Here is a 16,170-nt window from a genome sequence, read left to right on the forward strand (position 1 = left end):
TATTTCCTACAGCAATTTCCATATTATATGTTGCAAAGGAAGAAATAGCCTTATCTCTACGGGCCAAGCAGCGGAGGAATTCATAGATTCATTTCCAAGTGATGCATTTATGCTCCCATAAATCAATTTGCTACAGATAAGTCGTCACTTACCTAAGAAAGCCCGGTGCACATATATAAAAAAAAAGTAAGTTGCTTTGGCTAGTGATTGACTTCTCGGATTTTAATGACACTTTTAATACAGATCTTATTTAACATGCAAGTGGCTTGTTTTTAATATTTGTCTTTTGTATTGTAAGTGACTTTCAATTGAACATACAGTATGAAAATTCCAGATTACCAGTGTATGAGAAAACGACTAAAAATAACTGCTGTCCTTTTTAGTCAGTCCTTTTTTGCACTTTTGTGGGAGAGGCCTGCTCCCTTGAAAGGCTCTGTATGCTCAAAAAGATTTCATGCAGATCACCAAACAGGCTGGACATTTGTAGCAACAGTGCAACTATTTTCCTTGTTTCATCAATTAAATTTTTGAGAATGATTGAAGGGATTCTCAACCCCCCTTTGTGATTGGTGAAAAAAATTACAGAGCAGAAAGCACATGTTGTTGTGAACAGCTCAGCCAAATCTCGCAGTTATAAACTGTAAGGAGTGTTTACAAGTGGATTGTAAAATTGCTACCTTCGCGAGCACCTCCTTTCGTACATAGGCCCATCCTCAACCTCTACCGAGCTGCCAGCACTAGCTTTATTTTGTAATAATTAAGCAGACTGCTTCTAGTATTAGCTGATAAATGATATAAATAAAGAGCAGTGTTTCGATCAGATGCACTTCTTGTCATGAAGTGCAGCCACAAGCCAGCACACAAGCAACACTAGCATGCACAAGAATCACACTGGGAGTGAACAAATGCATTTCATGACGTGGCTTTTTGCTCGTTTGTCATCCTGCAATGCATAGCTTTCAGCACACGAAAGAAGAAAGTGCTGAAAGCATGTGACCAATCCTCTTAAAGGGCCAGCCAACAGGCTCCTTAATGCGCAAGAAAAGCTCGCGCATTTTTTCTGCGCTTGATCAACCTCCTTCCACACACAGTGACGTCAGCTCGGCGATCAGCGACGTGACAGCACGCAGCTCGTCTATTGGTCTAAATCAGGTCTCAACAAACAGTAATAAAGTCAACGTCACTGATCACCGAGCTGACGTCACTGTGCGTGGAAGGAGAATGGTCAAGCGCAGAAAAAATGTGCGAGCTATTCCTGCGCATTTCGGAGCCTGTTGACTGGCTCTTTAACACCACCATTTTTGAACAGATATATGTTGATGTTTGTGGTAATTCATTTGTAAGGCAATCAACTCCGATGCCAAGGTCATTCGATGACTACTTGGAAAAGTGCTTCAGGGCCCTTTTATTATAAGGTGATTGCCAACAAGCACACTTTTATTTTTGACAAAATGCCGCAATTTAAAGTCACAATCCAAAAACATCAGCACAATGCTAAGCAAAAATTATGCTGTGGCCATATATATTACACCCATCTTTAATAATTTAAGCAGTATTACAAGCTCTGGTAGCAGATTCAGGGATAGCAAATCGCTGCAAGAAAGTTCAAAGCCATGTAGACTTTCTCCAAACTTGGAAAGCTTCTTTCTAAACATGAAAAAAAAAAGGCCACACAAAGGATTGCGAACTAAAATAAGTGAGGCTGATGGTTTTATGTTCTGTCTATGCACTTCAAACTGTATTGGCAAAATTGGTCTAAATATAAAAATTAAAAAGCAAGTTTTCCTTCAGAAGCCAGTCAAAGCAACATGAAATTACTGGAGAGTTCTTTGCACTCGCAGAGCCAGCAAAGCCGTTTTAAACAACTAGACTAGAGCCTATGTCATTGGCTAGGTCCTAAGCAGTTGGGAGAAGCTGACTTCACTAAGAGAGCTCAAATAATATCAAGTATTAAGTGTGCATGCATGTCTTTCAAGCCAAACTATACACACACACAACGCAAAAGAATGCGACATCTGGCTGCTTCTTGTAGTCTTACCCATCCATCTCGCTCTTGTAGATGACAGGTACAAAGTTGGGCGGCTCAATATTGAACTCCAGCTGAACATTTTCTAGGTTCCTCTCAAAAGTGTCCACACTTCCGATGTTGAACCACAGAACATTCTAAAAAAATGTATATCACGTATAAGTTAAATTCTAAAAAAGTATGCAAGTATCCCATACAAGTTAAATTCTAAAAGAAAGGTATGTAAGTACCACATATAAGTTGAACAATATTGCTGTTTGCACCACGTTTCACTGGTTATATAAAATAATTTCAACACCAATGCAACAAACCTCTCACAATGAAACAGTTTTCCTTAATATAAAAGCCTGTAACCGAGCTTCAACACTCAATTATTTCGCATGTAATATGGCAATCTGACAGAATAGGAGCCAGCAGATATTATTATAGTGATGACCAAGAACTGGTAGAGGGTCGTATGATGTTTCTTTTTAGCATATGGGTCACGTTCTCCTCGATGATTTTGCGCTCGGCCAAGGAGACTCGGTAGGGACGACGGCGTACAACAGTCTGACCTTCAGTGTCGATGCGATGATGCGCAACTGTGGTCTGTCCTAGTGCCGAAGCATTGGCGTCGAAGGAGGCATGGTGTTTCATTAGCAAATTTAGCAACGCCTCACGTTGAGAAGCAGAAAGGTCAGGATTTATCCCGGGAGCAAAGGAGTAGGAAGTAACAGACTGGGCCTGTTGTGGCTGAGCTGTCAAGGCGTCAAGAGAGACCAAAGATACCGGTTGGGCATCCACATAACATGACACTGCAGAACCTTGGGGTAGGAGGACAGGCTCTGGGGTAGGGTTCAGACCAAGGATTATCGCAGCACTGTCTTTGAACTGCACCAGGCTGGAGGGGACTACAACGCCGCGAGCTAGACAGCTGCTGGAAGGGGTGATAAGGACGTCACCATTGGCAATATTCGGAGAAGTGATGGTGATGAGTTGCTCCTGACCCGGGAGCAGTATGGATTCGGAAGCTGTGAAGAAACGCAATGGTTTTACGTCGACGCGCTCGCTGTAGTGATCGGTCTCGGTCATTTCGACTACACGTTGACGGCAAGAAATTAATGCAGATGCTGATGAGAGAAAGTCCCAACCTAAAATTAGTTCATGAGCACAATACTTGTTGTCACCCAGCACCATTTCATTTGTGTGAAGCAATTCCGCAACCACCTTCAACATTAGTCGAGTTTTGCTGCCTTCCAGTGGCCTGAACAAAATGAAGATACAAGCAATGCTGACAGTGCAGCAGGATGAGTTGTGCATCTTCCTTCCTTAATGACCCCTTTATACACTGAAAATACAGTGAGCCTATTAACAAGAATCACACATGCATTGAGGACTTCAAGATAGACTTAGGCCCATATTCATCAACCAACCTTACTTTTACCTTGCGTTTTCCTTATAAATTTAGTCCCCATAGTGCGTATTACTACATAAAAGTAGGTCAGTATTCACAAATAAATTTACCTGTTATCTTTTACCATGTTATCAATTTTGTGCCCTTATAACGCATGCAGTGTGTACAAAAACTTCAAGATCACATAAGATAAAGATAAGGTTGATTTGTGAATACGGACCATAGTGACCTAAAAGATGACACTTCATTCAGCCTCAATACTTTCATTAAAATGTCGCACTATGAATAGATTGTAGCATGGCATGATTCAAGCAACAACTATAAAGATTATAACTAGAAAAATCCTCATGAAGACAGCACCCCACCACTAGGTGAAATGTTACAACCCTTAAACATGCTAAGACAAAAGGAAGCCAAGCATGTAAAAGTTCATATACAAGATGAAGAGTTCTTGCCAATGAGGTAATAGAAGATTAGAGTGACAATGCTAAACATTAGTACTCGGAGTGTTATCATAAAGGAAATCCACGCTGAGTACTTACTCTCAAAGATACCTTAGAAATGTTAAAAAGGCAAAACATTGAAATGCGTTACAAGAATCACATGGTCAAAAAAAAAAAACATAGGCACCTATTCCACACATAATTTTTATGAGCAACTTATATATATATATTTTGCAGCTTATATGGTCATGTGGTGCAAGAATAACCAGCACATACTGCTGACACCACCATCAAGTGCTAACAGGCTGAACAAAGCTGAACCAGAAGAGGAATTATTGGTAGACCAGTGGCAGCCTTTGCTGCTAATGAAAGACCTTGGGAACCAACTATGGTTGGTGGACAGGGCTCAGCCATGGCTTGCTACAAGCAAGCCATGGCTACTTGGAGTGAGTACGTCACCCACCTATAGGCTCAAGCCTGGTTGCACACCAAAGCTTCTTTCTTTCACTCTCAAAGCTTATGCTTTTGGTAACAGTGTTATATTGTCTAAAATCACTGCCATTTTCTCTCAGTAACCGACGAGTTAAATTGTAAATATCCACAATACGATGTACAACATGCCAAGCACAGTTCATAGATATATGCCCATAAAATTACAAAACTCCAAAACTTAAATTTAAGAGTGGCAAGGCAACGCTAAGAGTTTTGGGAACCACAGTACGGCAAAAAACGTGGAGCTTATTTAGACTCACTCATGAAATATATTTTGCCTCTAGGGCTCGCTCGAACTCGCACAAACCAACATTTTTCTCACACATACTCACGCAAATTACAATTTTTTTTCAACCGAATTCAATCCCACTCAAACTCATCATAACATTACTTACTCGAACTCACTCAGACTCAGGCTTACAGCTCAATCCAATCTGGGTGAGTCTCTGAGCGAGTCTATTCGGAAGTCCGTTAGCATGCGTTTAGCTTTTCAGACCAAATTTCAATGCTCAGCAACAGCAACATCTCTCATAATCGGTGTTCCATTTACATTTAAATATGATTTATCAATAGTTGCAATCCAGTGAAGGCATCTTTATAGAAAGAGATGACCCTCGAGATATTTTCATCGAGAATTCCCGTGATAAAGCTTGCTAGGGAAGGCCAAGGTGCCTTAATTGCCCGTGACTCACGACTCTGATCAATAAATATTGAGCTGGCATATGAACGCTAGTCCAGCGAATACGTGCGAGTAGACGAGAGCAAAAACGTGAGCCAGCAAAAGGCTGATAGTGATACTGAAGTTCAGCCGTTATCACCACAGGTCAACATGAAAATGTTAAACTCACCCTGACTCACTCATAAAATATATTTTGCCCCTAAGACTCACTTGAACTCACCAAACTTTTCCTCAAGCGAACTCACTCAGACTCACTAAAATTTATCTCAGCCGGACTCATTTGGACTTAAACTAATCAAAGTATTACTCACCCGGACTCACTCAGACTGAGACTCACAGCTCAATCTGAGTGAGTCTGAGGAAGTAGACTCATGGGTAAGTTCGCTGGCCTATGTTAGGAACACGGTGAGACATACTTACATTTCCATCAATTTGGTTTCCTGGAAGAAGCCTGACCCTCACCCACTTTTTGTTGATGACTTCAAGCTTTTCAACCTAAACAAAAAATAATATGTTTCATACTCCATCGTCAAAACATAAATATCCAAGGAAACTACATAGACAACTTCATCATTCCAAAGAAACTAGAGTAGATGAACACCAGGAATTATCATGCTTTGTATCAACACATTTGAATACAGCTTTTTCTTAACAAATAATAAAATAAGCCAGCATACAACATTGCTAATGGTCTGACTATTTTTGTGCCTATAAAAAGTTTTATAAAAGCTTCTATGGCAATATTTTTTTTTAACGACGCATGCTAAATGTATGAAGCAGTGACAAGTGGAATGCTGTATGCAACTATTTGTACCTAATACATGACTTTATTTTCTTTATTACTAGTTTTAGTACAGAGAACCGCACCAAAATTCTATAAAGGTCTGACTACAAGGAGCATCAGAGTTACTTGAATAAAATAGGGAAATAAACTTTCCTTCCAACAAATAAGCATAAAGGTAACAACTATCGCGCTCATACTATCGGAGATGTTAGTTTCATCCACACAATAGGTATAGCTCCCAACCTTAGATGTCAAAGATGTATTCTTGCAAAAACACAACTCAGGCTAAAAATGTTGTCCATAACTTATACTTTCTACCCTAAGCAAATGCTTTACACATATCAACACAGCCATTCCCACAAGTACTTTTAGACAGTGAGGTTTTGGCAAATACAGCTATTGCTAATGCAATCTAATAGTCTCCAGACATGCTGCTAGAGGTACATAAGTACTCGTCTCCTTTTAGTAGTTCTCGTATCATCTTGCTACAACTCTAGAGCTTGCAGCAAACACATGAAAAGACAGATTTTTTTTATGTCATGATAACTACAATGAATGATCCAAACAAAGCAGTAAACTTCTTTAGCATAAAAGATTTTAGAATTCTGAATTGCAAAAATAGGTATGTAGCTATTGGAACTTCAAAGAAAACTGATTAGCTCAATTATGAATGGCTATTGGCTAAAAAAATGTACGGTAGGTACGAGGGTCATTTTCTGACAGTAATAGAATCAAGACCTTGCCATGCTAAAAAAAAGAAACTAACAAGTTCTTGTACTATTTGGTGCAAAAGCAACTGTGAAACAGTACAGTTCTAATAAAGCTAAATCGTTATAGGTAAGGAAAGCTAACAAACTAAAAATATTTTCAAAGCAGTCTGGCTACGTAAACATCGTAAGGATCATGGGGACTGTTTCACTAAAAAATTTGTGTTTTTATATCCCAGTAAAACAATTTCAAATATCTCCTAGCCAGAGAAATTAAGCTTCCAGTATCTCGATTGTACGCACCCCAGATGCCCAATAACAGAAACTCAAACAGCCCACTATTGCCTACATCAACTGCGAAAATTACAAATGGAAGAAACTTGTCTCGTGATGTCCATCTCAGCTACCCTCAGTTCGTTGTCCTCAACATTTAGCTATTTTTGGATGGCAAAAACAATTTGTTGTCATAAGGACTATTAGCACAGGTCAGTTATAGCTATCATCTTACATTGTAATTGGCTACTAGAATAAGTCAGCATGTCACTCTGTTTGAAATCCCACCCTTTGGAGATACAAACAAGGAGCATATAATATCGTCATGTGCTTCCTGTATGGATGTATAATGTCTACAAGATGCTAAGATGTATGCATCATTATAATATGTTGTGCCAACAATACAAAAGGTAACAATAACAAAAATCACATTTATTAAATGCAGAAAACTCACTATGCCCCGAGCCAAGTAGGCATTGACAAACTCTTTCCATGTTATTTCCTTGTAACGCATCTCGTTAAATGCAAGCAGACCCAGGATACCCAGGGTGGTAACAAGGGCGACAGTCATCATGCGATTCTGGTCATCTGGGTTGAATGGATTGCGACCACTCCTGCTGGGAGAGGAAAGCTTCAGCTTGACATTGATGACAAAACACATGATTTATTTAGTACAATAGATCGGTTTTAAGAGACACTAAAGAGCAATATGATTTTTCGTGTATTAGTAAAGTACAATTTCACAACCCCAGAAACACCACTCTTACCACAACACAACGCTTAGTAAGCGAGAAAACGTGCGAAAAAAAAATGTGGGTGGCCACGCCACCTTGAGATTTCCGCACCAAACACTGTGATTTAAAAAAGTTTTTAGGCATCCAGTGGGTCCTACGAAGCTTCCAATCAATAAAAATGAAGTACAGTTTGTATTGCACTTAGGGAAAATTTCGGAGCGCATAGCACTGCAGTATGGCCAGCGCTGCTCTTGCGCACCGGCAGCAGCTCGTGCATGCGCAGGTGCTTGATGAGCGCGGTGTTGAACCACATTGTCTGTGACAGCAGTGCGCGCTCACCACATTGTCAGGCAGCCTGCCGATTTCATCGTTGCTGCAGAAACTAGGCCGATATTCTGTAGTAAACGCTGTGCAATGCGAACGTATCAGCCTTCATTGGCGATAATGGGGTTCTAGAAGCAGTATTTGACAGCGTACATTGTTTCATCTTTCTAAACGCCCTAGTACTGAGTGCACTCATGTATATTTCTTCTTTGTGTGTGCACCATAGTGTGCTGCAACATGGGAAGACATTAAGGGGAGATGCAGGTCGAAAAATGCGAGTTTTTTTTTCAAAATTACCGATTTTTTTATTTTCGCCAGTTTTGATAAGATTAGTACCTCTACTGTTATGAAAAAAATAATACAGGTCGAGACTGTACTGGAAATGCTTTAAAATTGCATCTAAAGAGCACAAGGTGCCTGTTAAAAGGTCGATAGTGTGGAGTCTTCGAGCACCTTGCCGCCGATAATAAGAGCACAAGGTGCCTGTTAAAAGGTCGATAGTGTGGAGTCTTCGAGCACCTTGCCGCCGATAATGCGCCGCCTCTCGCCAATGTTGATCGCATGAGTCGAAGAGTCGAGCCTCACTCTTCAAATAACAGTTTCTCTCGCTGATGCAGCGCAAGAAATAATAAAAATAAGCACTTTTCTGCGCGTTTTTCGAGCGCCGCGACTGGCTTATCACATGGTACGAATCGGGGACCGCCATTGGCCACTGCGCACCTGTATGTGCTGTGAAAGCTATTAGCGGGGTCCATGTATTGTCGAGCAGTGCAGATTAATAATGCTTTTCTCATGTAATTATCTCCGTTATGAATGAAAAAAGGCATTACTCACAAGTGAAAGCCGTTGTGCGGCGTGCTCTATAGGTATAGGCTACGAGCAGCTGGTCCGATTTGCGGCAGTTAATTTGTTGGCTTGCAAAAGCCAATGCGTCAAAAGTTATTCACGCCCGTCGGCCGGAAAGTTCGTGATGTGCCAATGAATGACGTCAGTGCCAATCTTGCTAGGTCGAAAGAGCTCGCAGTGAGAGAACTTAGCAGGAACGGCATTGCCGATATGTACGACAGTATGTCCATAGCCCAAACATGGCTGCAAAGTGGCATGACGCTGGACTTAGTTTGGATTTCGCAGTCCTGTCAAACTTCTTCCTAGCTTGCAGTTGGCACAAGGCTCTGCCAGATGGAGCAGAAGCTTGGCAAGCGTTTCATGGCCCTGTCTGTGAGCGAAATGTCTGTGAGGAGTCGGCTCGAAAAAGCTGAGAGGGACAAACTCATGGTGCTGGCGCATTTTCGTCGCAGTGGCCGCTACAAGAAGGATTGTTCTTTTTGGTGTGCAAATTTCATTTGATTTAATGATATCTTTCATAAATAAAAACTCAATTATAACTTTAAAACTCATTTCAAAACACAAATTTTGCCATTTTTTTCCTATGTGCCCCTCCTTTTTCGGACACTTCTAATGCTCGGATCTGCATAAAATTTTGCCCAAATTTTTCCAAAGTATGACTAATGCAATTATCTAGTTTAAATTTCAATATTTTATTGTATAATAAAAATATTGTATACCTTTACTATGGTAGGTGAAATATAGACTTTTTACCTCTATTATTTTTCACGTGTATTACATATTTTGTATGTGCTTCCTAATTAGTTATTTGTACTCTACACTTTATTTAAGGTGGTATGAGCTATGAATGATAAAAAATTACAGAATTTTAGGGATGAAAAGAGGGGGGGGGGGGGGCAAAAAAGTTGAGGTTTTCACTTTGTCATGTTGCAGAGCTAAAAGTGTGTAACTTACAAGAAAACAAATTATATATTTGAAATCGGCATAAAAAGTTCCATAAACAGTTCAAGTTTCATTGCTCTAGGGTGAATATTAAAAAAAAGTGCCTTTGAGTAACATCTTCCCTTAATAAGCACGTACTGTGTGTGGTATTTATTTCACTCTAAAGAAATAAAACGAATCGCACTACAGTGACTACCATGTAACTTTGGGGGTTAAACACAATAAAACAATCGAGAACAACTTTAGGAATACCATAGGTCAAGATAACGACCTGAACGTACTTCTCCTCGACGGCATTCATTACATGAGGCAGCACTCAGTCGCCGGCATCGAAATGCACGCGTGAAGCTTCCAACTTCACTTAATACTTTGTCATGTCCCCAGCGGTAGCGTTGACGGCGCCCATTTTGGACAGCAGTGAGACATACAGTGACGCGATGAGCAATATTGGCCCAGTTCCCACAGTAACAAAGAAATTAGCTCGCTGCGACCAGATGCCTGTTAACTTTGGATGCATCTCTACAGTATTCTTGTCAAGTTGCATGCATTTTTTTATTTGTAGCTGTTGTCGCTGAAACAATAACACACCAGATTTTGTGAGCAAGGCAGCATAGATTCAGAAAACTTAACACAGTGCGGGAAGAGATAAACACGGAAGGGCAACAGGAGCATGGAGGAAGGGGGGAACATGCGGAAGCAACAACACATCAACAGGTTTAGCTTCTTATTTTCTGAATGTGTAAGATACCAGCCCTGAAATTTTATAAGCTGGTTCCATTTGCAGATACCAATAAACAAACGTGTGAGCATCACAGCGCCTTTCTGCTTACCCTTTGACGTTCATGGGCTGCTGGAAGTTTTTCCAACCAATGGCAAGGTTTGTCAGCCATACAAAGTACAAGTGAGGAATCCACTTTTCCAGCATCCACACATCAATGTGAATCACCAGGAGCAGATACGTAGTCGTTATGATTACACACTAGCATCGCTGGCAACCTCACCATTTCTGATCACTCACTGCCAATATTGCTGCTATGCATTTTCCAGTTAGCTTTGAAGCCATAGTTGATGGCTCTCAAGAATGAACCACTAATGCTCACAAGACACAATGTTTTGTAACAATTGTTGTAACTTCAACTTTTCCAAACAATACCTTTACACAAAGAAGAAAATAAGCTGATATTCATAGTGCCATCAAATGTAATGTGAGCATGACTAATCCAGTTAGCCCCGCACGTTCAGTAACCAAGCAGTGTAGCTGAAATTCCTAACGCAAGTCTTGCTGGTGCTAAATGTTAGTCAGTGAACACCAATAAAATATACAATTACAGTAGCACTTAAATTAATTCCGGTGGACATTACTTTTTCTGGAATAGAAGCTATAGACGGTCATGTATTGTCATATCATGAGAGTATTCTTGTAAGACACCAGCTCAACATATGCCATGTTGCAAACTTCGGATGCCTACAATGACGTACGATCAATTTGAGAGCTTTAACTATAACAAACGTTTAGAACAACGTAATAATTATGGCGGTCTTTTGAAGCTTGTAAAATTGAGGTTTAACAGTATAGCTTTAAAGTGACATTACAAAAACCAAACCTCTAATAGCCCGAAAACAAACGACAAAACAGATGAGAGCACCTTCATTCTCTTCAGGATGAAAACATTCCAGGTTAAGGATGGAGTTCTGCCCTGAAATTTCACTATGTCTAGAATAAAAATTGTTATAATAACTACATTTTCACAGACAGAAATCAAGCAGCCAATTTTCAACTTTCAACAAGGTTACAAACACAAGTATTTCGTTTTGCTAAAACATATAGAGACTCATTTATGGTCTATGTCACAAGTTTACCCCTTTTGTGGCAGAGGAAAGCCACTTCCAAAGGATAAAAACAAGCTGACTACATTACAGCTCTCTGAAATGACTGACGTCACGAGTGTCCAAAGTGTGAGTGGTTTGCCAAGAAATTTGTCTGTAAATGCAGTCATAACATAATTCCCTTGAGAAGAGGTTCGACCATTCATAACTGGAAAGAATAATTGGGTTCTATTAGGCAACAAGGATTCTTTGGCAAGCCCCCACACCCAGCAGCAGTCTGTATAGCTCAAGTTTCAGTGTTTGTCAGCTATATATATATTTTACAAGAAATAAAAAGTATTTCCTTTGCTTGCTTCACTTAAAGAAAAGGACAGCATAGCCATAATAAATGACCCCCTCACCTCCTACTCTTCTCTACATCATTTATCTACGACTCTTCCCCACCTATTTTCTACTGGAGTAAAAAGCTATCCTGCCTCCACAATTGTTTGCACATGCTTCCAGACTACAATCCCCCAGAAGCACACACAAAAACACAAAACACAAAACTAAGATCTTTGGCCATACTACTTACTTTCCTTGGCCACCAAAGCTGAAATTCCACTGTGGTGGTTTGCTACTGGAGCTCTGTTTTGATTGTGGTCCACTTTGTGACGGACCATCTTTTGGGAGATCTGCAACAAAGAGTCATATATGAGTCAAGTGTATAGACGAATATATCACAGACAAATGAGAATAGAGTTCAAAACAGAAAAAGAATTGAAAGGTTGATGAAGGCTTAGTTTTCATGGTCAGAAAATGATAATAATAGTAATAATGTTACGGGTTACTTATTTATTAATTAAATACGATGCACCGTGCTCGGCGAACAAGATGGCGACAGTTCATCAACAACCAGCCACCAACATCGTCTTTCTCTTTCTTGCAGCAAGGCTGTGCCGGCTGTTGTGTATCATAACCCCCCCCCCCCCCCCCCCCGTCTCGGTGCTCGAGCAACTCGGATGCGGTAGAAGGAGGGTGATAAGGCTTGAGTCAAGCTATGTGCACGATGTCACTCGAAGGTGACGATGATGACGTTGAATTGGCTGGAACAATCTCGTATGTAACGTCAGTCACCTGGCAAACGACGCGGTATGGTCCAGTGTAGCGTGACAGCAGTTTTTCAAAAAGCCCTACACGCCGAGTGGGGGACCAGAGGAGGACAAGGGAATCCGGTGAAAAGTTCACGTTTCGATGATGGGAATCGTATAGCTGTCTTTGGTGCTCCTGTGAGGCCTACAGGCGGCTGCGGGCGAGTTGGCGTGCGTGGTCGGCTCGCGCGATGGCTTCGCCGGCATACTCAGTGACCGAGGGCAGCAAGGTGTCAAATGGTAGGGCGGGTTCTCGGCCGTATAGAAGATAGAATGGTGAATAGCCGGCAGTGTCGTGACGTGACGAATTATGTGCGAACGTGACAAATGGCAAATGAACGTCCCAGTCCTGGTGGTCGGCCACTATGTATTTAGAAAGCATGTCGGTTATGGTGCGGTTGAGGCGCTCCGTAAGACCGTTCGTTTGCGGATGGTACGAAGTGGCAAACTTGTGCTTGGCAGAGCAAGAGCGCAGGATTTCATCAACGACAGCTGATAGGAAGGTCCAGCCCCGGTCAGTGAGAAGTTGGCGTGGAGCTCCGTGTACTAAAATAATATCATATACCAGAAAGTCCACCACATCGGTTGCGCAACTCGTCAGAAGTGCTCGTGTGATAGCATACCGTGTCGCATAGTCAGTGGCGACAGCAATCCATTTGTTGCCTGAGCTGGAGATCGGGAATGGGCCAAGCAGGTCGAGGCCAACTCGAAAAAAAGGTTCAATGGGAATGTCGATCGGCTGAAGGAATCCAGCTGGTAAGGAAGATAGCTTTTTGCGGCGCTGGCAGGGCTCACAAGCGACGACGCAGCGTAGAACAGAACGGGCAAGACCAGGCCAAAAGAAACGACGACGTACACGGTCGTATGTGTGAAAGACGCCCAAGTGGCCCGCCAAAGGAGCGTCATGAAGTTGGTTGAGAACAGTCGCACGAAGATGTGCTGGTATGACAGGGAGCAAGTCATGGCCATATGGATCGAGGTTACGGCAATACAGGATCCCGTCTTTTACCAGGAACATTTGTAGAGATGCGTCGCGAGGCATTGACTCAAGCTTGTCAATGATGGTTCGCAGGGAAGCATCCCGGCGTCGTTTGTGGCCAAGGTTGAGTAGCTGCGTCACAGACAGAAGGTCTGGAAAGGTGTCAGTATGGGCAGCCTCTTCCGCAGGGTAGCGTGATAAACAATCCGCATCTTGATGTGACCGTCCTGTTTTGTACGATACGGTGAACATGTATTCTTGTAATCGTAGGCACCAACGAGCGAGGTGTCCTGTGAGATCCTTGAGTAAGGCCAGCCAGCAGAGCGCGTGATGATCGGTGACTACCCGGAATGGACGCCCGTATAAGCATGGGCGAAACTTGGCGACTGCCCACACAAGAGCGAGACACTCACGCTCCGTGATTGAATAGTTGCGCTCGGCGGTAGATAGCAGTCAGCTTGCATATGCTATAACACGGTCATGTCCGCGTTGGTGTTGCAATAGCATTGCCCCGATGCCATGCCCACTAGAGTCAGTGCGAACCTCGGTTGGAGCTGATGGATCGAAATGACCTAAAATCGGCGGTGTTGTAAGGAGCGTCGTGAGCTGGGAAAAAGATGAGGCTTGATCAGCGCCCCGGAAAAACGGGGTGTCCTTATTCGGGAGGTTTGTGAGTGGGCGTGCAATGATGGCGAAGTCCTTAACAAACCGTCGAAAATAGAAGCACAAGCCCACAAAACTGCGAACGTCCTTTGTTGACATAGGAACAGGAAAGTCCGTGACGGCGCTAATTTTCTCGGGATCTGGGCGGACTCCTGCGGCATCGACGATGTGGCCAAGAACGGTTATTTGACGACGAGCAAAGTGGCCTTCCGACGAGTTCAGTTGAAGTTCGGCTCGGCGAAAAACTTCAAGAATTGCCGATAAACGCTTGAGATGGGAGTCGAATGTGGGCGAGAAAACGATAACGTCATCTTAATAACATAAGCAGGTTGACCATTTAAACCCTTGGAGCAATGAGTCCATCATTCTTTCGAATGTGGCCGGCGCATTACAGAGATCAAAGGGCATAACTTTGAAGTGATAAAGACCATCAGGAGTGACGAATGCAGTCTTCTCACGGTCCATCTCGTCCACAGCGATCTGTCAATAGCCAGATCGAAGGTCGATAGTGGAAAAATACGTAGCACTGTAAAGGCAGTCTAAGGCATCGTCGATTCTAGGCAACAGGTAAACATCTTTCTTCGTAATTTTGTTGACATGCTGATAATCTACACAAAAGCGTCATGTTCCATCCTTCTTTCTGATCAGGACAACAAAAGAAGCCCAGGGGCTACAAGAGGACTCAATTATGTCTTTTGCAAGCATCTTTTCGACTTCCTATTGTATGACTGTACGCTCGGACGCGGAAACACGGTACGGACGTCGGTGAATGGGACTCGCGTCACCAGTATTGATGCGATGAGTAACAACACTCGTTCGGCTCAAAGCCGTGCTGGCGAAGTCGAAAATGTCACTGTAGGACTCCAGGACGTGACGAAGGGCTTCCGCTTTATCAGGAGCGAGGTCTGATGGTACCATGTGGTCAACGTCGACGCCCGATGAACGTGACAGAGTTGGTTCATGGTCTGAAATGCAGCATTCATCCACTCTGAAGGGTTCAACTGTATGGTCTTGTAGAACAGTAATTTCGGCCAGGGAGATACCTTGTGGAAGAATTTGGGCAGTGAGGGCAGTGAGGGCAAAATTGACAATAGGAAGGCATGTGCGGTTTTCAACGATTGTCAAAATGGTGTGCGGAACAGCGACGCCATGCATAAGCATCACGGCATGAATTGGTGCCACCATGTAATCGCCGTCAGGTACAGGTGGTGTAGAGAAGAGGTCGATATGTGTGACACAGTTAGGTGGAAGGCGTGCAAAATCAATGCAGCAAAGGCGACTTTGGGGTGGGTTGGTCAAATGAGAAAGTAGAGGCATTTCAAGGTAAAGACAGCCAGCTGAACAATCTATAAGGGCCGAGTGAACGGTTAGAAAATCCATGCCTAGAATTACTTCATGACGGCAATTTTCTATTAACAGTGAAAAGAACAGCAGTGCTTCTATCGGCGATAGTCACATGGGCAGAGCACATGCCAATAATGGCGGCAGTTCCCCCGTCGGCGACTCGAACGGCTCGGTTTAAGGCGGGTGTGATAACTTTCTTTAGGCGGCGGCGAAGAGCAGCACTCATTATGGACACCGTCCATAATGAGTGCTGCTCTGAGACAATGTACCTGTGCGTGCCGGTATTGATTAACGCGCGCACAGGTACATTGTCTAAAGTAACGTTCAACAGATTCTGGGTGGTCGGTAATGTTACACGAGGATTTCTTGCAGAGGTCGTCGTCAATGCAGCTTCACCTCCAGAAGCTGCACTGCCTAGTTTTCCAGTCGGGGGCGTAGCGAATAGGTCGGAGAGGCAGGACGGCGTTGTGGGGGCGAACGAGATTGACGGCGAGCAGGGGATGGTGAGCGGGCGTAGCAAGGTCTCGTCAGAGGTGCAGCAGAAACAGAGGATGTGGTCGGCATAGGGGAACCAAAATCAAATG

General features: G+C 42.8%; 1 protein-coding gene across 2 annotated transcripts in view; it reads right to left on the reverse strand.

The window, feature by feature from the left end:
- The window catches only part of Afg3l2 (AFG3 like matrix AAA peptidase subunit 2), an 89,312-nt gene that overhangs the window by 37,584 nt on the left and 35,558 nt on the right, over positions 1–16,170 (reverse strand). The window contains exons 3-6 of one of the 2 annotated variants that reach the window (XM_037427411.2): positions 12,045–12,144; positions 7,252–7,411; positions 5,454–5,528; positions 2,039–2,163 (exon numbers count right to left, since the gene is read on the reverse strand). In XM_037427411.2, the coding sequence (XP_037283308.1) occupies positions 2,039–2,163; positions 5,454–5,528; positions 7,252–7,411; positions 12,045–12,144 (460 nt within the window). Of the gene's footprint in view, positions 1–2,038; positions 2,164–5,453; positions 5,529–7,251; positions 7,415–12,044; positions 12,145–16,170 lie in introns of both variants that reach the window. The other variant, XM_037427410.2, reaches the window with a different exon arrangement.

Source organism: Rhipicephalus microplus, chromosome X (genome assembly GCF_043290135.1).
Source record: "Rhipicephalus microplus isolate Deutch F79 chromosome X, USDA_Rmic, whole genome shotgun sequence".
In the NCBI taxonomy this organism is placed as follows: domain Eukaryota; kingdom Metazoa; phylum Arthropoda; class Arachnida; order Ixodida; family Ixodidae; genus Rhipicephalus; species Rhipicephalus microplus.